The 22599-nt window shown below is 44.2% G+C and overlaps 2 protein-coding genes across 5 annotated transcripts in view; both read right to left on the reverse strand.

Annotated features, from left to right (window-relative positions):
• rad50 (RAD50 homolog, double strand break repair protein) overlaps positions 1-22599 on the reverse strand; it is a 75369-nt gene that overhangs the window by 39891 nt on the left and 12879 nt on the right. For all 4 annotated transcript variants that reach the window (XM_060936583.1, XM_060936582.1, XM_060936584.1 and 1 more), the window contains exons 8-11: positions 9838-10003; positions 9047-9240; positions 7461-7667; positions 3078-3260 (exon numbers count right to left, since the gene is read on the reverse strand). In XM_060936583.1, the coding sequence (XP_060792566.1) occupies positions 3078-3260; positions 7461-7667; positions 9047-9240; positions 9838-10003 (750 nt within the window). The remainder of the gene's footprint in view (positions 1-3077; positions 3261-7460; positions 7668-9046; positions 9241-9837; positions 10004-22599) is intronic.
• On the reverse strand, positions 18700-22593 carry LOC132895755 (zinc finger BED domain-containing protein 4-like). Its single transcript, XM_060936592.1, has 2 exons — positions 19025-22593; positions 18700-18782 (listed from the first exon to the last, which is right to left on the reverse strand). The coding sequence occupies exon 1, from the start codon at positions 20254-20256 to the stop codon at positions 19063-19065; it is 1194 nt and encodes a 397-aa protein (XP_060792575.1). The 5' UTR covers positions 20257-22593; the 3' UTR covers positions 18700-18782; positions 19025-19062.

Genomic DNA, 22599 nt, shown 5'->3' on the forward strand with positions numbered 1-22599 from the left:
TGATACCATTGATCATTCCATTCTTCTGGATAGACTAGAAAATGTTGTGGGAGTTAAGGGAACGGCCCTCTCCTGGCTCAGGTCTTATCTAACTGATCGTTATCAGTATGTTGATATAAATGGTGATATTTCTAGACGTACCGAGGTAAAGTTTGGTGTTCCACAAGGTTCTGTCTTGGGTCCACTGCTTTTTTCTCTATATATGTTACCTCTGGGCGATATTATTCGTAAACATTGTATTAGTTTCCACTGTTATGCTGATGACACACAGTTGTATGTCTCTGCAAAACCTGATGAGAGACACCAGCTTAATAAAATTGAGGAATGTGTTAAGGACATTAGACACTGGATGCTTATAAATTTCCTTCTGCTTAACTCTGACAAGACTGAAGTACTTGTGCTAGGACCACATACAGCTAGAAGTAAGTTTTCTGATTACACAGTAACTCTGGATGGCCTTTCTGTTTCTTCACGTGCAGCAGTAAAAGACCTCGGAGTGATTATTGACCCCAGTCTTTCATTCGAAACTCACATTGATAACATCACCCGGATAGCTTTCTTTCATCTCAGAAATATTGCAAAGATAAGAAATTTAATGTCATTGCATGATGCAGAAAAACTAGTCCATGCTTTCGTTACCTCCAGGTTGGATTATTGTAATGCCTTACTGTCTGGATGTTCCAATAAGTGCATAAACAAGCTCCAGTTAGTTCAAAATGCCGCAGCAAGAGTCCTTACTAGAACTAGAAAATATGACCACATCACGCCTGTCTTATCCACACTGCATTGGCTCCCAATCAAATTTCGTATTGATTATAAAATACTGCTATTGACCTTTAAAGCACTGAATGTTCTCGCACCACAGTACCTGAGTGAACTTCTGCTCCTCTATGACCCGCCACGCCTACTTAGATCAAAAGGTGCAGGCTATCTGCTGGTACCTCGTATAGTGAAGGCTACATCAGGGGGCAGAGCCTTTTCTTACAAAGCCCCACTGTTATGGAACAGCCTTCCAAGTAATGTTCGGGAATCAGACACAGTCTCAGCATTTAAGTCTAGGCTGAAAACATATCTGTTTAGTCAAGCCTTTTGTTAATGGTGTTTATGAGGTAAAGGAGTAGATCTGGAGGGTCCTCAGACATAGAGTGTTTTGGTAAACTGGGATGTATGGATGCTGTCAGTCCCCACTCGCTTGCTCACTCGAGTTTGTTGACGGTGTAGTGGCTGGCTGCTTTATGTCCCGGGGCTCCCTCATGCCTGTGTTACCTTCTGGCTCTCTCCTTTTAGTTATGCTGTCATAGTTAGTTGCCGGAGTCCCTGCTTGTACTCGGTGCAATATGTATACTGCTCCTACTTATTCAGGTGACATTGGGCATACCTAACCACCTGTGTTTTCTTTCTCTCCCCCCCACCCCAAATCTGTCCCTCTGAGTTACATGGAGTCAACAGGAAATCTTTTGGTGGAGACGGTGGGGACCTCGACTGGCTATCGTAGCCTGCAGGGAATCGGCCGTCAGACATTCTGTCGCATGTCCCAGACCCGGTGAAATGTAACTGAATTGTCTTGGCCAGGCCTAAGGGTCCCCTCTGCATCTCATCATTGCTGAGGAGTGTGCTCCCATCACCCAATCAAGCATCCAGCCAGAGCAGGTCATGATATATTTTTTACCATATTAACATGCCATTGTGTGTTATGCCTGATGTAAAGACTCTCGTCTCTGCGAGCCTACCACACAGATTTAATACTTGTCATTTTTAGGGCATACCTAACAACGTGTTTTCTTTCTCTCTCTCTCTTCCCCCCCCCCATCTGTCCCTCTGAGTTACATGTTGATCCTGGGATTGAGATGCTGGCCTCTTCTGCCCCTCGGACCTGCTTGATCCATCCTGGTGCCCTGTGTCTGGTCGGAGTTTTATCGCCCCACTCCTGTGAAGGACGGCCCCATGAGGACAGTTGAGGGTTATACCTGTTAAAACTGTTAATATTATAGTCAGGCTGTCTGTTGTTGCCCAAATGAGGATGGGTTCCCTTTTGAGTCTGGTTCCTCTCGAGGTTTCTTCCTCATGTCGTCTGAGGGAGTTTTTCCTTGCCACCGTCGCCACAGGCTTGCTCATGGGGGATAGATTAGGGATAAAATTAGCTCATGTTTTAAGTCGTTCAAATTCTGTAAAGCTGCTTTGCGACAATGTTTGTTAAAAGCGCTGTACAAATAAACTTGATTTGATTTGATTTAGACAAGAAAGTTCTAGTGCCAGCTGAGCAAGTGACAACAATACTTATGCCGCTTTTCCACTACAAACGCGGCTGAGTCGGGCTGAGCCGTGCCGTGCTGAGTGGGGCTGTTGGAGTTGCATTTCGACTACAACCGCGCTGAACCGTGCTGGCTGGAAGTGGGTGGACACATTGGGTGGAGTTAGCGAAAGTGGGTGGACGTCAGGTGATGTCGTTAAGCAGCGCAAACAGTGACATCAGTGAGCTTTTAAGCGGTAGTCTCACGACCCGAATAGTAAACAATAAACATGGAGGACATGGAGTCGTTAGTGTTGCTGGTCTTGGTGCTGTGGCTTGTTGTCACCGACAACGCGGACTGATACTGGCAAGAGCGTATAGATGAGGTGAGGCGCATAAGGCTTCAGAAATTCTCGTAATTCGTAATTATTCTCCTTCCGGGTTTACGGTGTTTACAGATCCCAGCGCGCTCGCGGGGCGTGTGTGGGCATGTGAGGACACTCCTCCTCACCAATCAGTGCACAGGGGAGTGTCTGCTCACGCCCCCAGCCTCACTCGGCACGGCTTGGCTCGCTTCAGCCCCACTCCAAAACGGTGCGAGTTTTAGGGGCTAAGCAGGGCTGAAACGAGCCGAGTCGTGCTGGTTTTTGGTAGTCGAAACACGAGCCGTGTCGGGCTGAAGTGAGCTGAAGTGAGCTGAAAAAGGGTAGTGGAAAAGGGCCATTAGTGTAATATTCTGTTGAAGTATCAATACTCAAACAGCCAAGGAAACAAACCAACCATACAAAGTACAACTAAATAGAGAACTCAAACGGCTAATTAGAAGGTGAAATGTGAATGCACTCACTTTGTCTTTCTTCAGCATGTCCATCTGGGTGCGTGCTGCGGTGTGCATGTTGAGGGTTTCCATTTCCTGGTCGAGTTTGCGCTGGGCCTGGTCCAGTTCCTCCTTTTCTCTCTGCAGCTCCTGCACCTCCATCTTCAGACGGTCCACAGTGGAACCCCGCACAGCCTTCTCCAGGTCTCGCTCCTATACACGGTTATAACCATAAATAAATATAGTCTCTCATATATTCATACCCCTGAACTTATACAAGCTCTTTCTGGTAGAAAAATATTATTTCAAGTTGTGAACAGTTTGTTGCATGGGTTCTGCTGCACCCTTCTTTGCTATGATGACTCACCTGTTGAGAAAAGCAAGACAATGCACATTTAAGGACTTTTCAATGCTGTGTCCCAAACACACAAATCTCAAACTACACACTAAATAGTATGTCAGTACCCGGGTGTCGTCAATTCATTTTTTGTAGAACTCAGTCTGAGATGTGGGCCAAAGATTTGAGAGTGTGATTATAAATAAGTACAGATTATTAATAAGAACACAAATGTTACTGTTCACATCAGTGACTGTCACAGTTACGGAGTTTTAAATGAAATAGAGAAACTTCTTGCCATTAACTGGCTAGCTCACGTTTTGTCTGTGTGCTGATCCTATAGTATAAATGTGCTCGCTCCGCAGGATTAGAAAAGCCTACAGAGTTAGCTAACCATCTAATGTTAGCTGCCTAGAAAAAAAACAAGCTTTTGTGGTAAGGGAAAGGGTTATACTTTTATCACAAAGTGCTGTGTTTGGCCACGGATGGCTGTGGCATCACTGGGATTCAAATTTTGGACGACAGAGTGAATACTTTTCTGTTGTGCCACTCAGAAGTCATTTGAAAACTTTTTGATCCAACTGGAAATTTTAGTAGCATTTTACTCACCAATGAGCATTCAATTATTGTGTTAACTTGTGCACTAATTATCATTCACAGAAGCACAAAATAAATCCCCCCTCCTAGAACTGCCACCTTATTGTGGTGGAGGGGTTTGTGTGCTTGAATGATCCTAGGAGCTATGTTGTCGGGGGCATTATGCCCCTGTCAGGGTTTCCCAAGGCAGACAGGTCCTAGGTGACAGGCCAGACTAAGAGCAGTTCACCAAAACCCCTATGGAGAAAAATCCGAGGACCGTGACGTCGCCCGGGATGACGCAGCCGGGGCCCCACCCTGGAGCCAGGCCCGGGGTTGGGGCTCGTATGAGAGCGCTTGGTGGCCGGGCCTTTGCCCATGGGGCCCGGCCGGGCTCAGCCCGAAGAGGTGACGTGGGCCCGACCTCCTGTGGGTTCACCACCCACAGAGGTAGCAGTAGGGGACTGGTGCAATGTGGATTGGGTGGCAGTCGAAGGCAGGGGCCTCGACGACCTGATCCCCGGACACAGCGGCTGGCTGTTGGGACATGGAATGTCACTTCGCTGGGGGGGAAGGAGCCTGAGCTTGTGCGGGAGGTTGAGAGGTACCGGCTAGAGATAGTCGGGCTCACCTCCACGCACAGCTTGGGCTCTGGAACCCAGCTCCTCGAGAGGGGCTGGACTCTCCACTTCTCTGGAGTCGCCCGTGGTGAGCGGCGGCGGGCTGGTGTGGGCTTGCTTATAGCTCCCCAGCTCAGACGTCATGTGTTGGAGTTTACCCCAGTGAACGAGAGGGTCGCCTCTCTGCGCCTTCGGATTGGGGAGAGGGCTCTTGCTGTTGTTTGTGCCTACGGCCCAAATAGCAGTATAGAGTATCCGGCCTTCTTGGAGTCCCTGGGAGAGGTACTGAGGAGTGCTCAGACTGGGGACTCCATTGTGCTACTGGGGGACTTCAATGCTCACATGGGCGATGACAGTGACCCCTGGAGGGGCGTGGTTGGGAGGAACGGCCTCCCCGATCTGAACCCGAGTGGTGTTTTGTTATTGGACTTCTGTGCTAGTCACGGTTTGTCCATAACGAACACCATGTTCGAGCATAGGGGTGTCCATAAGTGCACGTGGCACCAGGACACCTTAGGTCGGAGGTCGATGATCGACTTTGTAGTCGTTTCATCTGATCTCCGGCCCTATGTCTTGGACACTCGGGTGAAGAGAGGGGCTGAGCTGTCAACTGATCACCACCTGGTGGTGAGTTGGATCCGCTGGCGGAGGAGGAAGCTGGACAGACCTGGCAGGCCCAAACGTATGGTGAGGGTCTGCTGGGAACGTCTGGCCGAGCACTCTGTTGGGGAGGTCTTTAACTCCCACCTCCGGGAGAGCTTTTCCCAGCTTCCGAGGGAGGCGGGGGACATTGAGTCTGAGTGGACCATGTTCTCTACCTCCATTGTGGACGCAGCTGTTCGGAGCTGTGGCCGCAAGGTCTCCTGTGCCTGTCGTGGCGGCAATCCCCGAACCCGGTGGTGGACACCAGAAGTAAGGGATGCCGTCAAGCTGAAGAAGGAGTCCTATCGGGCCATGTTAACCTCCAGGACTCCCGAGGCAGCTGACGGGTATCGGCAGGCCAGGCGTGCTGCAGCTCGGGCAGTTGCGGAGGCAAAAACTCGGAACTGGGAAGAGTTCGGGGAGGCCATGGAGAAGGACTATCGGTCGGCCTCGAAGAAATTCTGGCAAACCGTCCGGCGCCTCAGGAGGGGGAAGCAGTACTCTGCCAACACTGTTTACAGTGCGGGTGGGGAGCTGTTGACCTCGACTGGGGACATTGTCGGGCGGTGGAAGGAATACTTTGAGGATCTCCTCAATCCTACCGTCATGTCTTCCACTGAGGAGACTGAGGCTGATGACTCAGAGGTGGACTCGTCCATTACCCAAGCCGAAGTCACTGAGGTGGTTTGCAAGCTCCTCAGTGGCAAGGCACCGGGGGTGGATGAGATCCGCCCTGAGTATCTCAAGTCTCTGGATGTTGTGGGGCTGTCTTGGTTGACACGCCTCTGCAACATCGCGTGGCGGTCAGGGACAGTGCCTCTGGAGTGGCAGACTGGGGTGGTGGTCCCTCTTTTTAAGAAAGGGGACCGGAGAGTGTGCTCCAATTATAGGGGAATCACACTTCTCAGCCTCCCGGGGAAGGTTTACTCCAGGGTACTGGAGAGGAGAATTCGACCGATAGTCGAACCTCGGATCCAGGAGGAACAATGCGGTTTTCGTCCTGGTCGCGGAACACTGGACCAGCTCTATACCCTTCATAGGGTGCTCGAGGGTTCATGGGAGTTTGCCCAACCAGTCCACATGTGCTTTGTGGATCTGGAGAAGGCATTCGACCGTGTCCCCCGTAGTATTCTGTGGGGGGTGCTTCGGGAGTATGGGGTTCGGGGCTCTTTGCTAAGGGCTGTCCGGTCCCTGTACGAACGGAGCAGGAGTCTGGTTCGCATTGCCGGCAGTAAGTCAGACCTGTTCCCAGTGCATGTTGGACTCCGGCAGGGCTGCCCTTTGTCACCGGTTCTGTTCATAATTTTTATGGACAGAATTTCTAGGTGCAGCCAGGGGCCAGAAGGAATCCTGTTTGGGAACCACAGGATTTCATCTCTGCTTTTTGCGGATGATGTTGTCCTGTTGGCTTCTTCAAACCAGGACCTTCAGCATGCACTGGGGCGGTTTGCAGTCGAGTGTGAAGCGGCTGGGATGAGAATCAGCACCTCCAAGTCCGAGGCCATGGTTCTCGACCGGAAAAGGGTGGCTTGCCCTCTCCACGTTGGTGGAGAAGTTCTGCCTCAAGTGGAGGAGTTTAAGTATCTCGGGATCTTGTTCACGAGTGAGGGAAGGATGGAGCGTGAGATCGACAGGCGGATCGGTGCAGCCTCCGCAGTGATGCGGTCGCTTTACCGGTCCGTCGTGGTGAAGAAGGAACTGAGCCAAAAGGCGAAGCTCTCAATTTACCGGTCGATCTACGTTCCGACTCTCACCTATGGTCATGAGCTTTGGGTAATGACCGAAAGGACAAGATCGCGGATACAAGCGGCCGAAATGAGTTTCCTTCGCAGGGTGGCTGGGCGCTCCCTTAGAGATAGGGTGAGAAGCACAGTCACTCGGGAGGAGCTCGGAGTAGAGCCGCTGCTGCTCCACATCGAGAGGAATCAGCTGAGATGGCTCGGGCATCTTTTTCGGATGCCTCCTGGACGCCTCCCTCGGGAGGTGTTCCAGGCATGTCCCCCCGGGAGGAGGCCCCGGGGAAGACCCAGGACACGCTGGAGGGACCATGTCTCTCGGCTGGCCTGGGAACGCCTCGGTGTTCTTCCCGAGGAGCTGGCCGAGGTGTCTGGGGAAAGGGAAGTTTGGGCTTCCCTGCTTAGACTGCTGCCTCCGCGACCCGGTCCCGGATAAAGCGGAAGAAGACGAGACGAGACAAAATAAATCCAAAGTACAGAGAAATTATAGATGAACACTTACTGCCTTTGTGAGCTCAGTCTCTAACTCCTGAAGTCTGGATGAAGAACCTTCCAGTCTCTGTAGGTCAGCCTTAATGTTCTTTAACTCTTGCTGCTTCTTGCTCTGTATGTCCTTCTTCAGCTCGATGGTCCTCTCCAAGCCAGTCTTCTTATCACGAATCTCATCAATGTTCTGCTGTTTCTGTGTTTCTTTCTCTTGCAGGTCAATCTGGAACAACATTTAGCCATTTTACACTGTAAGAACCTACATTTTTAAAGACTATTGTTCGTACTATAAACGTAAATATAATACACTTTTTGCCTTTTGCTATGCTCTCTCTGAAGTCATCACCTTAGACGTGCTAACATTTTTCACAAGAAAACTGCCGCAGGTGGAGAGAAACGACTTTTTTGATGGATGAGCTGTTAGGCAAAAGTCTGGTGTGAAGTGAGTGATACTTAATAATTAGAGGCTCAATTTTGTTACTGAACAAACATTACCATTCATATGAGTTCACATTTCAGAGTTCACCTAAAGACTCGCATTTGAAAATAACCACCAGTAACTAGCAGAAACGTGCACTGCGAATGCCATTTGCGTTTAGTCTGACTGCTGCTTTGTCTATAGAAAGCAAGAAAATCCTCACATTCAGGCGTCTCCTGTATCTCTGAAGCAAATGGTTAAACATCATAAATGCTCTGGTTAAACACTGGAACCTCAGTCATCTACTCTGCACATCTGCATCAGGTGTGACTCCTAAGTCTAACTCGTGATCAAGATAAATCATGATCCTGTGCCTGAAAATGGTCCATGTATAGAGCAGTACAAGATAAGAAAACGTGCACTTTGTTTATAGAGGATAATGCCATGGGCTACAATAAAATTTACTCCATAAATTCTGTGCCTAATCAGTAGAATACCTGTCACAAATCTAACATATTGCCTGGAAGGTATATAAAAGTTAAACAGTGGATACGTTCTACATTTTCCAGACATCCATGATTGCACAATATATTCAAGCAGTCATTACAGTCCAAACAACTGAACTGCATTTACCACCAGGACATGGACATAAAAAGTCCATTTCCCCCAATATTATGTTTTTAAAAAAAAAGGGTAGTTCCATTCATAGACGCAACATAAAATTAGATATTTCCTTTCATTAGATTCTGCTCACAATTCAATCAGTTGTTTTTGTTGTAGGATTCTGCTGCAGAAATCCTGGTTATTGCTTGTTACCGATAACATTTTAAGTGGATCTTGATTCCTCTTCACTATTAACTGTAGTATTTTACCAAGATTCGACCATGGAAAATAAAATTTAATTCAAAATACAGTATGCCCTCATAAACCTTTTAACTTTCCATGATCATAATTCCGCTGAGTGAGCTTCACTCTCACAGCTCTGTCCCGGAGGCTGCTTTCGAACTTGTACAGCTTTTCTTCTAGGGATATAAAAACTTAATCTCAGATGTCCCATTACTGTCATTTGCCTATACAGTTTCAGTGCATTCTCAATGGCCTTGGTGATTTGGAAATCAGACTGGCAAAAGGTAACAATTATGTAGAAAATTGTTCTCAACGCGGCGTATTAAAAAACTGCTTACCATAACCCTGTTGAGGGCCTCAGTATCTTGAGCTTGTCTCTCTCTGACTTGTTTATGGAAGCTCTGGAGCTGTCTCTCACTGAAAGGAGCTCGGTCATATCCTTCCATTTCCAGGTAAGAAGCTAAAGACTTCACCTGACCATCTCGGTTCTTTATATGCAACGCCTGCTTGTCTGCTTCCATCTGGAGACGACCTTCAATGAGCAGACAAACACAATCCTCGTGGAGTTCATGGACAATGGAGTTCAGGTGACCAACAACTGTTAAAATTTATTTAATTGATTCTCAAAAATAAACAACATTCCACTCAGTTGATATTTCTTCATAAAATGAAAATATATTTAATTAAATTATTATTTGTGACACATGTATGCTCTTAGCTCCGGGTAGTCACTCCTGAATGACTAGCACCTGATATCAACTCCATTACTGCAATTCTCTAGGTGCCGCACCTCACCATCTTAACTGATTTTATTAGAGTTAGATACATTTATTGATATATTTAGTGAACACATATTAAACAAAACTGAATTAATATCTTTCATAACCGATACTGTACTGCTCTTGGCAAGACAAAATTAAAATGTACAATAAGTACACTTACCCACTCCAACAACCTTTAAATAGGAGTATGAAATACAGCAACTAAACCATCAGAACACAGGAAAACTTTATATATACAAAGCCCTTAATTCAACTGCAAATCACCCATGATGACTGGTATTTAACTTCAGTGGCTGAAAGTATCTACAGAACCCTACAGTCACGAAGAGGAGAACATTATTAATTACCCTGTTCAACGAGTAAGTCGGATTTGATGTAGTTCATCCTCTGGCACTCACGACCTGCCCTCTCCAGATCACGCTGGCATTCTGTGAGTCTCTTCTCTTTCTTCTTCACTGTTTGCTGATGATTCTCATACATCTCCTGCAGCTTCTCATCTGAACCCTGAAACACCTACAAGTGGCCAAAACCAAATGCTACAGTACCAGTCAAAAGTTAGGACACCCCTACTCATTCCTAGAATTTTCTATATTGTGACTCTTTTCTACATTGTAGAACAATACCGAAGACATCAAAACTATGAAAAAACACATAGAACATACATGGAATTAAGTATAAAAAAAACCCAAATGGTTCAGATTTTAGATTCTTCAGCGTATCCAGCGTTTCCCTTGATGACGCTTTGTACACTCTTGTCATTCTCTTAACCAGCTTCATGAGGGAGTCACCTGGAATGCTTTTCAATTAACAGCTGTGTCTCATCAAAAAGTCATTAGTGGAATTTCTTACCTTCTTAATGCGTTTGAGATTAAACAGTAAATAATAAAAATACATTAAATAGCCCTATTCCACAACTGTAGTAATCTATATTATGTCAAGAACCGAACAACTAAGTAAAGAGAAACGACATCCATCATTACTTTAAGACAAAGTGTCAGTTAATAAAAATAAAGAAAAGCCATTGAATTAGGTGTGTCCAAACATTTGACTGGTACTGTAGTTTAAAACATAGTTCCTGTTTTTGAATTGTTTGCTGCGGGTCTTTTTTCGGTGTCAGTATTTAAATGACAAACTTTTTTTCTGTTTCATCAATTATTTTACACTATCATTTTATTTTTGCTGCATTTTTCCACTTTTCCTTCTGCCACATTTTCATTTTTTTTCCCATCTAAAGACAGCAAGCAGAGCTCCACTTTACGTGTCTAACAGGTTTCCTTTCCTCAGCAAAGCACCCACTGAGGAACCTGAAAGAGCTCTGGTTACAGGAGACTTTCTTACATCACGTGAAATTAGCTAGGCTTTAGGACACCAGCAGCTTTAGTCAGGTGGCTAAGGTACCAGACATAGCAGGTAATCTTAGGGTCTTAGGCAAGCACAGGTTTGCAAAGTTATTCATGTAGGAGCTAATGATATACGCCTTCATCAGTCTGAGGTTACTAAGAGTAACTTTGTAGAGGTGCTTAAATTTGCGAAGGCGATGTTCGATGCTGTAGTATGCTCTGGCCCCACCCCAACGTGGCGTGACGATGTAGCTTCCAGCAGGTTATGGTCGCTCAACTGCTGATTGTTTAGGTGGTGCTCAGAAAAAAAATGTGGACTGCAGTTGTCATGAACAGTTTTACACTCAAATCTCCAACAATCCACAGCTGATAACTTCAACAAAATAGACTTCATGTTAAATATAGAATGAATTTCCGAGTGACACAGTTGTACTTTCTGACCACACAGGACACAGTTATGAGTTACTTATAAATCATGCTAACTTCTCACCCAAATGAGGATGGCAAAACAATACATGTGATATGGAGACAGTTCTCTGTAGAACAAAAATTTAAACGTGTAGTGTATGTTCATTATGTCTAACTATTACAGATATTTTAAGTTCGTTTCTTAGACAAGGATTTTTTTTTAAGCTCGTTACCTCGTTAACAGTTTTGCCGGGCGCAGAGGACGATGAACCGGGATGAGGGAGCGTACGCGCTGTCGCACACCTGGAGCGCCGTCCTGGAGGAGCGACCTGACAGCAGGAGGCGTGAACTACCTGTCAAATTGGGCGGGACGTTCACGCCTCCGTAACGCAACATCAGCTGATAAGGCACGTCACCACTCGACATCTGGTGACTGTTTCTGAAGAAGGCGGGAGATTCTCGCCGAAACTGTTAACGAGGTAACGAGCTTAAAAAAAATCCTTGTCTAAGAAACGAACTTAAAATATCTGTAATAGTTAGACATAATGAACATCCACTACATATTAAAAATAAGTTATGGAGAAGATTGTGCCAAAGAGGTACGCTACCTGGAAAAGCTAGGAAAAAAATTGGCGCGACAAAGAAACCATCTCCGCTTCAATCTCCGCTGCCGAGACGAAGGCGTCATTCCAGCAAGCCTCTACATAAAAAATCCGATACCAACAAGAAACGCGGAAAGGACCATCGAAAAAGCGCGAATGACTCTGGTAAGAGAAAGGATCAGATGCACGACTAACAAAATCAACAATTTAAACACAGAAATAGCACAACGAACACAAGATTTCAAACGCCGGTTCAAACTCAGCAGTGACATGGAAAAAAATATGGAAGAACATCTGAATACAATACAAGAACAAGAGTTCTCAAAAACAAAAACACGCCATATTAAAAAACTGAACAGACTTATCAATAAGAAACAAAATAAATGCAAGGACAAGCAAACAAACGAAAAATGGATTTGCAATCTGTCTAAACACACACTAACAACAGCAGAACGCACTATACTCTCACGGGGCCTTAACTATGCCATTACACCAAATAGAATCCCGCATGAAGAATTCATATTGGCTACGGAACTAGCGTGCAACATGTTACAGGACCAAGGACAGAAGGCCACATTAAGGAACGAAATAGCAGGCATCCTCACCTCAGCTAAACCGCCACCCAGAAACATAACCAAACAGGAAATGGAAGCCATCAGGACACTTACAAAGAACAAGAAAATAACAATATTACCAGCTGATAAAGGGAGGACTACGGTTATCCTGGACACTAATCAATACGAAAAACAAATGTATGAAATGCTCACGGACCCAAACACATATGAAGTATTAAAAAAAGACCCGACGGAGGAAAAGAAAAAAAGACTAAAACTATTACTCAAGCCGATACTGGACGACAACAAAATCGATAAACAAACATACAACCACCTCATCCCCACAGCAGACATCACCCCCCGGATATACGGCACACCGAAAATTCATAAACCCGGAGCACCACTAAGACCCATAGTAGACAGTATAGGATCAGTTACCTACAACCTTTCCAAGACACTGGCAGACATCATCAAACCACTCCTCGGACTCACGGAATACCACTGCAACAACTCAAAACAACTGGCGAAAGAACTAAAGGAAATCAAGATAGAAAAGGATGAAATCTTCGTATCACATGACGTCATATCCCTCTTTACAAAAACACCGGTCACAAACACACTAAACATAGTAGAAAACCGGTTAAAAGCACACAGAACTCTGAAAAAACGCACAAAACTTACAGCACAGGACATAACAAAACTATTACATTTCATTTCCACTTCCACATATTTCCAATTCAGAGGTACAATTTACAGACAAAAAGAGGGATTTGCAATGGGGGACCCGCTATCTGCCACTCTATGCAACTTTTTCATGGAGGATCTGGAAACCCGAGCCATAGAAACAGCACCGGACGACTGCAAACCCATTTTCTGGAAACGATATGTTGATGACATCCTTGAAATAATCAAAACAGGCCACACACAACAACTCACCGATCACCTAAACTCCATAGACAAGACAGGCAACATCAAATTCACACACGAAGAGGAAACGGACAAGACAATAGTGTTTCTGGACCTAAAAATACACCACACAGAAGAAGGGAACATTAGAATTACAACATACAGAAAACCTACACACACCGACCAATATCTTCTCTGGACATCTGAACATCCCATTGCACACAAAATGTCAGTAATCAGAACACTATACGACCGAGCACAGAACATCACGGAGGAGAAACAACACATCCAACAGGCATTAAAAAACTGCCAATATCCACCGTGGGCAATTCGAAAAGGGAAATTACAGACACAAAAAAAGGAAAAAAAACAAACAAGAAAAAACACCGAAAAAACAAACCGGGGCTTTGTCACACTACCATACATAAAAGGAGTCACAGAACGCATCCAACGATCCATGAGGAAATACCACATCAACACCCCGGTCAAACCATACAAGAACCTCCGACAGCTGCTAGTTCACCCCAAAGACAAAATACAACTGGACAACAAATGCAACGTCATCTATGAAATCCCTTGCCGTTCATGCAATAAAGTCTATATTGGTGAAACGGGCAGATGCTTCCATACACGAAGGAAAGAACACCAAATAGAATGTGAAAAAGAAACAACAAAAAGACTCACAAGATCCGAAAAAGAAAAAGCAAACCAAGAAAACCTAAAATCAGCCATTTCAGACCACTGCAAACGACAAAATCACATAATGAATTGGGAAGAGGCCAGAGTCATTCGCGCTGAAGAAAATAGATTCCAGCGTTGGATTTTAGAGGCAGTGGAGATACGCAAGCGGGCACAGAGGACGATGAACCGGGATGAGGGAGCGTACGCGCTGTCACACACCTGGAGCGCCGTCCTGGAGGAGCGGCCTGACAGCAGGAGGCGTGAACTACCTGTCAAATTGGGCGGGACGTTCACGCCTCCGTAACGCAACATCAGCTGATAAGGCACGTCACCACTCGACATCTGGTGACAGTTCTGAAGAAGGCGGGAGATTCTCGCCAAAACTGTTAACGAGGTAACGAGCTTAAAAAAAAATCCTTGTCTAAGAAACGAACTTAAAATATCAAAAATTTAAACGTGTTGTGGAAAAACTTCCATTCTTTAAAATTTGTAATCCTGAACAAATTTAATGCATCAAACCCAATTACTCTCTTTATTCAGAATTCTATTAACCAGAATCACTACAGCAGTGTTGTATCAGAGAAGCAACAACAATTAATCATTTACAGACACTTATTCAGTGAGAAAAAGAAGAGGGAAACTTGAAAATGCAGCAAATGTCCCACATTAACTCAGTGGTTTTTGGTTCCCAGTGAGCCAAACCATGGGACTGGGCAAACACACTGCTTTCATTTGCCCTGTGGGCAGGCTAACGAAATTCTGACTGGTACACCCTTAAAGACATTTTTTTTAATTAAAGTTCTCTGCAGCTGTATATGTTTTACTTTCCTTCACAGGTTTATCACAAAGTATATAATTCCATTTGAAAAGCCTGGACAAGAAATGGTTTCATACAGTTGTATATAATACACTGGTCTGGGACACCGTTTACCACCGATATATAAATGCCTTCAAGAGAATATACAATTGATTATATACAGTGCCTTGAAAAAGTATTCATACCCCTTGAACTTTTTCACATTTTTTCCACCTTACAACCACAAACTTACAAGTTTTTTATTGAGATTTTATGTGATAGACCAACACAGAGTAGCACAGAATTGTGAAGTGAAACGAAAATGATAAATGGTCTTCAAAATTTTAAACAAATAAAAATCTGAAAAAATGTGGTGTGCATTAGTATTCAGCCCCCCTGCGTCAATACTTTGTAGAGCCACTAGGGGTGTCATGAGACACTCATCTCACGAGACGAGGCGAGACATGATATTCGGTTCACAAAAATGAGACGAGATTTTTAAATATTTTTAAGAAAACTTCAAAGATAAAAAAATATGTCTGGAAAAATAGAGTTTTATTTGACAAACTCAAAAAACTCAGTCAACAGACTGGTTTCTCTCCTTTAGTCTCCTGAAACGTAACTTCTAGCTTTTAATTGAAGCATTTTCCACAAATTATATAACAGGGATGAGAATGAAAAATATTTTAAAAGTCTGAAAAAAACGGGGCATGGGACTAATGATTTTTGGCTATTTTTTTTTCTTACCCCAAAACCATTAATTTTATCAGCAAAAATTTGCAATTTATTTGGAAATAAATTCCCCTTCTTGGTGACTCCCAGGTGAAAATGATTAGGTACAAGAGACTTGTTTTTAATCAATTCACATTTGATGATTTCAAAAAATCAATGCACCTTTTAATATAAACGAGCTCTACAGTATTATATTTCTGCATTTTTGCTATTCATGTCTTTGAATACTCTAATCCTTTACAATGAAGTGCAAACCAGAAAAAAGTTCTATCATATAATTCTCTTAAGCTTTCTTCTGATGTTATCATGGTAGCAGGAGCTCTTGCATATTAAGCAGGTGTTAAGTTTATATAAGTATTATTCTTATTATTCTTATAAGTATTATTATTAAAATGGTGACAAAATTAAGAGTTAACTTAAGGTTCAGTTAAAAATGACCTTCTGTCTCGGCTGGACATTGTTTGGGAACATTTTGTTTATGAAATGTGTATTTTGAACAGAGAAGTGTCTGAAGGACCCACCAAGGTCTGTTTTAGTGTCAGATCGACCCCCACACACACACTTTAATGTTGGATGTAATGGTAGCCTTATTGCTGAACAAAGAGTTAAGACTCATATTATATTTTTATAGTATATATTATAGTATAGCAACACGGTGGTGTAGTGGTTAGCGCTGTCGCCTCACAGCAAGAAGGTCCTGGGTTCGAGCCCCGGGGCCGGCGAGGGCCTTTCTGTGCGGAGTTTGCATGTTCTCCCCGTGTCCGCGTGGGTTTCCTCCGGGTGCTCCGGTTTCCCCCACAGTCCAAAGACATGCAGGTTAGGTTAACTGGTGACTCTAAACTGAGCGTAGGTGTGAATGTGAGTGTGAATGGTTGTCTGTGTCTATGTGTCAGCCCTGTGATGACCTGGCGACTTGTCCAGGGTGAACCCCGCCTTTCGCCCATAGTCAGCTGGGATAGGATCCAGCTTGCCTGCGACCCTGTAGAAGGATAAAGCGGCTAGAGATAATGAGATGAGATGAGATATTATAGTATATATTACTTATAGTATATTTTAGAGCTTTTTAAGATCCTTTATTATTTTGGACTATTGCATATACTATGACAGTGATTTTAAACTGTTCCTGTGTAGCCTGACCTTCGTCCAGTGGAGAAGAACACTTCTTTGTTAGACCAAACATAGTCTTTGTTTAAAACATTGTCGTAAAAACATCTCACGCGCTTTGACGTACGTAAATGAAATTGCTGAATTGCTGAAATATTATTTTGCTTATGATTGAAGGTTTCATTCACACACACATACATATGGAATTAAGATGTGATTTGCTGACCTAGCACATAGACCCAGATATCAAAATGATGTCACTCACTCACACCCTCCCATAGACACACACACACACACCCCTCTCTGAGGTCACATACAAACACACACACATTTGACAGACACAATAGCCGTTTGGAGAGATTATGATTTGTTATAAAAGGTGTTTGTAATCTTTCATCTTTGACGAAGTGACTGTGCGAATAAACTGGCATGTGAACAACTCAGGTGTTCCCTTGTCTGTTTCTCTCGTTCTATCATTCGTCCCGGATCCGAGGGTGGCTCATGAAGGAATTGGGGTCTCTTTCTGGGTGAACCCCAACAGCAGGCAACATTCAACATCACTCATCACTTCCCTTTCAAATGTTGTGTGAACTAACGAGGTTTTATCTGGACAGGATGTTGTGTAATGTAATACAGATACCATACGGTCAATCTGAAGATCGAGATGGTGATTTTGAATTAAAGAACAGGCATGTACAATGGGCATTACATACTGGAAATTTTTTTTAAATCAAAAACTATAAGTTCATCTCGGCCTAAAAAGTTTGGACAGACGCTCCCGCGCGGCACATGCCAGCAATTCCCCCCCTATGAAATGAGCAATAAGTAGGAGAGTTATACACGGTATCATACTTAAAATTTTATCAGAAATATAGATATGATACTATGATTCTCCCCAACATGCTACATTAGATAAGCTAACCCCATTTATAAAAGATACACACTTATATATGACGTGTAATTGATATATATTTTTTGGGGCGCGCGCTCTCTCTGCCATGCCGATCCTGTCGGCTGCACTGACTCAATACAACTGAAAACTCCGGTCCTCGAGAAAAGAGATAAAAGCCCGCCCACACTGAAAGCTGATTGGCTTATTTTGCTGAGTAACCCAATCAAGATGCTCTTTGTCTGGCATGCGCTACATGAACAGGCACACAGGCAGTGTTGCCAGATTGGGTAGTTTTAAGTGCATTTTGCTGGGTTTTGAACATATTTTGGGCTGGAAAACGTCAGCAGTATCTGGCAAGACTGCACACAGTCTCCCTCGCGCACCCCCTCGCGCGCACACATTCTAAGATGCGTGATGCAGACCTTAATGTTGCGCGCGCACGCTCTTGCTCGCTTCTATCAATATGCAGGAGACTCCCGGAACTTCTGGGACACTTGGGATGTCTGCGTTATAAGGTGACCACAGATCGTTAATCATCCCCCCCCCAAAAAAGAAAAAAAAATTTCTCAACGGATTTACATCGATCTCAAAAACGATCATTTTGGTCTGAAAAAGTCGGAAATCCGCCAATCGGCGGAAAATTCTCATCCCTGATATAAAAAAAAAAAGTTTTTAAAAATAGAAACATAAATTACAAAAATAAATACAACTTTTCTTTCTCCTATATAGTAGAAACCACAACCAGTCATATGCTTAAAAGTGCAAACAGAGAACAACATTTTCTTCAAACACAACACAACACAGAGCTAAGAGACTGGTACAACTGCCTAAGATAAAGTCATGTTCTTTTTCAAGAATATGGGCATGTCTACATTTTCTGGAAGCAGTTGAGACCTTTGGTCACTAACTATGTTTCCTGCAGTTGAAGAGACTCGCTCACTTGGGACAGAGGTAGCAGGGATGGAGAGATGTGCTTTGGCAAGTGGAGACAACAAAGGATACTGAGTGCAGTTTTCTCTCCACCACTTCAGAGGGCAACTTCTGAGTGGGACAGAGGCCTCTCTTCTGTAGTGTTCAATTTCTCTCTCAATCTGTTGTGATCTGTTTGACTGTTCTGTCTCTGTAGAGAACGAGCCCCCTAGCAGATTCTCAAGTGCAGTCTTCTTGGAAGCAGGTTCTGTCACTTCTGAATCAGCTCCCAGATACCCTTTTCCTCCATGTGTGGGATAGTGAGCTCCACTGGTGGCTGCCTCCTCTGCCCTCTCCTCAGCAGTGGTCTTTAAACAGCAGAAACATTGGCATTAATCTTAACCAGAAAATACCCCCTCTTCCTCTAAACACATACACAAGTGCGCATGCGCGCGCACACACACACACACACACACACACACACACACACACACACACACACACACACACACCATGACTCTGTTTTTCAGCTGGAACTGAGAACACACAGTACATTTAGACAGAAAATTGTTACACATACGATAGGAAGAAGCAATTTAAAGTGATCTACCTGATTTTGCTGCAGCTGTTTTATCCTCTTCTGTACCCTCATGAAAACAGTGTGCGCTGATCATGGTCTAACTCAGGTAGAGTCCGGAACCTTGGGTCCAGCGCTGTGCACTCCAGCAGAAAGTTGTATGCATCTCCACTATATCTTCCTGAAATATTACTGAGGATTGCGCTCTTTGTGTCGGCCACAGCGGTGGAATCGCCATCATTCGGTGTCATGCTCTGTTCGATCATGTTCTTCAGTGGAACAATAAGTGACACTGCGGGGCTCTTCTCTTCACATAAGACAGTGGTGGCTGTCTTCAAAGGATGCAACAGCTTCACAAGGTCTTTGGCATCTCTGAAATCGGAGCTGTCGAGTGTATCGATGGTTCGGGCATTTTGTCTTATCTCTGGGCTGGTAAGAGCTGCTGCGATAGCGGCTTGCTGCTCCAGGTAACAATCCAGCATATCAACAGTGCTGTTCCATCGTGTAGTGACGTCCATGATTAACTTGTGTGGTGGTAGTTGTAGCAGTTTCTGCTTTGACATTAACACTATGGTAGCTGTAGTACTCCGATGGAAAAAAGCAGCCACACGTCTCACCCGCCCGAGCAAACGAGCGACGCGCGCTACACTGAGACCAGCCTGCGTAGCTAAGGTTATAGTGTGGGCAAAGCACTTTATGTGCGGCTCCAATCTTGCTTCGCGTGCAGCCACATCCATGTTATGCGCATCATCAGTTACAATACGGATGCCATGGTTTGGCCTTGTAAGCTCCCAGTCAGTGATAGCTGCTTGTAAAACCTCGGCTGTGTTTGTCCCTGTGTGGGACTCGAAAAGCGGGCGAGTCTGAAGTACAACATTTACCATTTTCCAGTCACTAGCAATTGTGTGAGCCGTAACTGTGATATAACTCAGTGTACCTCTAGATGTCCAACCATCGGTTGTTATGGCGATGCTTTCTGCCTCTTTTAGAGTCTGTTTAATCATAGCCTTGGTCTCTTCGTAAATATTTGGCACCACTGTGCGAGCAATATGCGAACGTGATGGTATGGTGTATTTTGGTTCCAAAGTGTGGATGAGTCGCCTAAATCCTGCATTTTCTACAACAGAAAATGGTCTCATATCAGCTGCAATGAAAACGCCTATGTCTCTTGTTATTGCCGTGGCTCCAGCACTTGACTGTGGAAGTTGAGGTCCAAAGGGATTTTTAAGTGTTGTCTGTCCTTTCATCATTTTCTTTACAGCCATGACTGGCTTAAGTAGAGAGCCATGGTGGTGCTATAAGTGTTTTTGCATAGTGCTTGTATTAGCCGCAGTGTACGGCATGATTTTCTTACAGTGCTTACAAATGGTTCGTGTCTTGTCTGTCGCTGTATTGCCGTTTATTGTTTCCACCGGGAACCCAAAATGCAGCCAGACATACGACTTAAAAGTAGCGAGAGCATCTTCTACCCGAATTTCCTCCAACTCCGACATTACACTGGCTGCTACTACCTACTAGCAAAGATCCTCTGTAACTGATAACTGTTTTTTTTTTTGTTCCCGCGAGACAGGGTCAAGCTTGACGAGAAATATCGTCATGTTTTAATCTCGCGAGATCTCGTGTCATGAGATCTCGTTACACCCCTAAGAGCCACCTTTTGCTGCAATGACAGCTGCAAGTCTTTTGTGGTATGTCTCTACCAGCTTTGCACATCTAGACACTGAAATTTTTGCCCATTCTTCTTTGCAAAATAGCTCAAGCTCAGCCGGATCGGATGGAGAGCGTCTGTGAACAGCAATTTTCAAGTCTTGCCACAGACGCTCAATGGGATTTAGGTCTGGACTTTGACTGGGCCATTCGAACACATGAATATTCTTTGATCTAAACCATTCCATTGTAGCTCTGGCTGTATGTTTAGGGTCATTGTCTTGCTGGAAGGTGAATCTCCTTCCCAGTCTCAAGTCTTTTGCAGCCTCCAACAGGTTTTCTTCCAGGATTGCCCTGTATTTAGCTCCATCCATCTTCCCATCAGCTCTGACCAGCTTCCCTGTCCCTGCTGAAGAAAAGCATCCCCGTAGCATGATGCTGCCACCACCATGTTTCACAGTGGGGACGGTGTGTGCAGGGTGATGAGCAGTGTTAGTTTTCCGCCACACATAGCGCTTTGCATTTAGGCCAAAAAGTTCAACTTTGGTCTCATCTGACCAAAGCACCTTCTTCCACATGTTTGCTGTGTCCCCTACATGGCTTCTTATGCCTGTCTTTCAACAATGGCTTTCTTCTTGCCACTCTTCCAAAAAGGCCAGATTTGTGGAGTGTACGACTTATAGTTGTCCTGTGCACAGATTCTCCCACCTGAGCTGTGGATTTCTGCAGCTCCTCCAGAGTGATCATGGGCCTCTTGGCTGCTTCTCTGACCAGTGCTCTCCTTGCTCGCTCTGTCAGTTTAGGTGGACGGCCATGTCTTGGTCGGTTTGCAGTTGTGCCGTACTTTTTCCATTTTTGAATGATGGATTGAACAGTGCTTCTTGAGATGTTCAGAGCTTGGGATATTTTTTTATAACCTAACCCTGCTTTAAACTTCTCCAGAACTTTATCCCTGACCTGTCTGGTGAGTTCTTTGGTCTTCATGATGCTGTTTGTTCTTCAGTGTTCTCTAACAAACCACTGAGGCCTTCACAGAACAAGTGTATTTATGCTGAGAGTAAATTACACACAGTAGGACTCTATTAACTAATTAGACGACTTCTGAAGGCAACTGATTGCACTGGATTGTATTTAGAGGTATCAGAGTACAGGGGGCTGAATACTAATGCACACCACATTTTTATTTGTTTAAAATTTTGAAGACCATTTATCATTTTCGTTTCACTTCACAATTCTGTGCTACTCTGTGTTGGTCTATCACATAAAATCTCAATAAAAAACTTTTAAGTTCGTGGTTGTAAGGTGGAAAAATGTAAAAAAGTTCAAGGGGTATGAATACTTTTGCAAGGCACTGCATGCATCTTATTTACTGTATATTGTAGTCTGCTTTCAAGGTAAACATGCTATGGCTCTTGAACAGTTTCAGATCCATTATTGTCAGTGCTAATGCTATCTGGGTCACAGCAACAACATGTTTGCTAGCTGCTGTCATGCTCTTGGAGAATTATCAGAGTAGCTGAGCTCTTTGTAGTCATGCTCTGGTATAGCTCTGGCAGGGTCTGTAGTTCAACCTTTTCCGACGTTGTGATTTTACTCTTTGCTTTGGAATGAAGTGCAAATCCCAGAAACATTTCACACACCCACATCAATAACAGTGGTTTTAAAAATCTTTTTTCTTTTGCAGTTCACTCCAAAAGTTTATAATTTTATGTTGATTCTGAATTTGAGGTTGCATGGACATCACTGCTTTCTGTACATCACTGATTAATGATAAGCCAAACAAACTGCAAAACATCCCCACATAACAAGAGAAACATAAATGAAGAGTAATTTCCTGTTGCTGACATTTAGAGGCATCTATCTCCCTCCACATCTGACCTACTGTGCAGTTCTGACTACAATGAGGGATGTTGAGGGTTACACATCATGTAGCTAATGCACTTTGGAAAATAATTTGATGT

This window comes from Neoarius graeffei, chromosome 12 (genome assembly GCF_027579695.1).
Source record: "Neoarius graeffei isolate fNeoGra1 chromosome 12, fNeoGra1.pri, whole genome shotgun sequence".
NCBI lineage: Eukaryota > Metazoa > Chordata > Actinopteri > Siluriformes > Ariidae > Neoarius > Neoarius graeffei.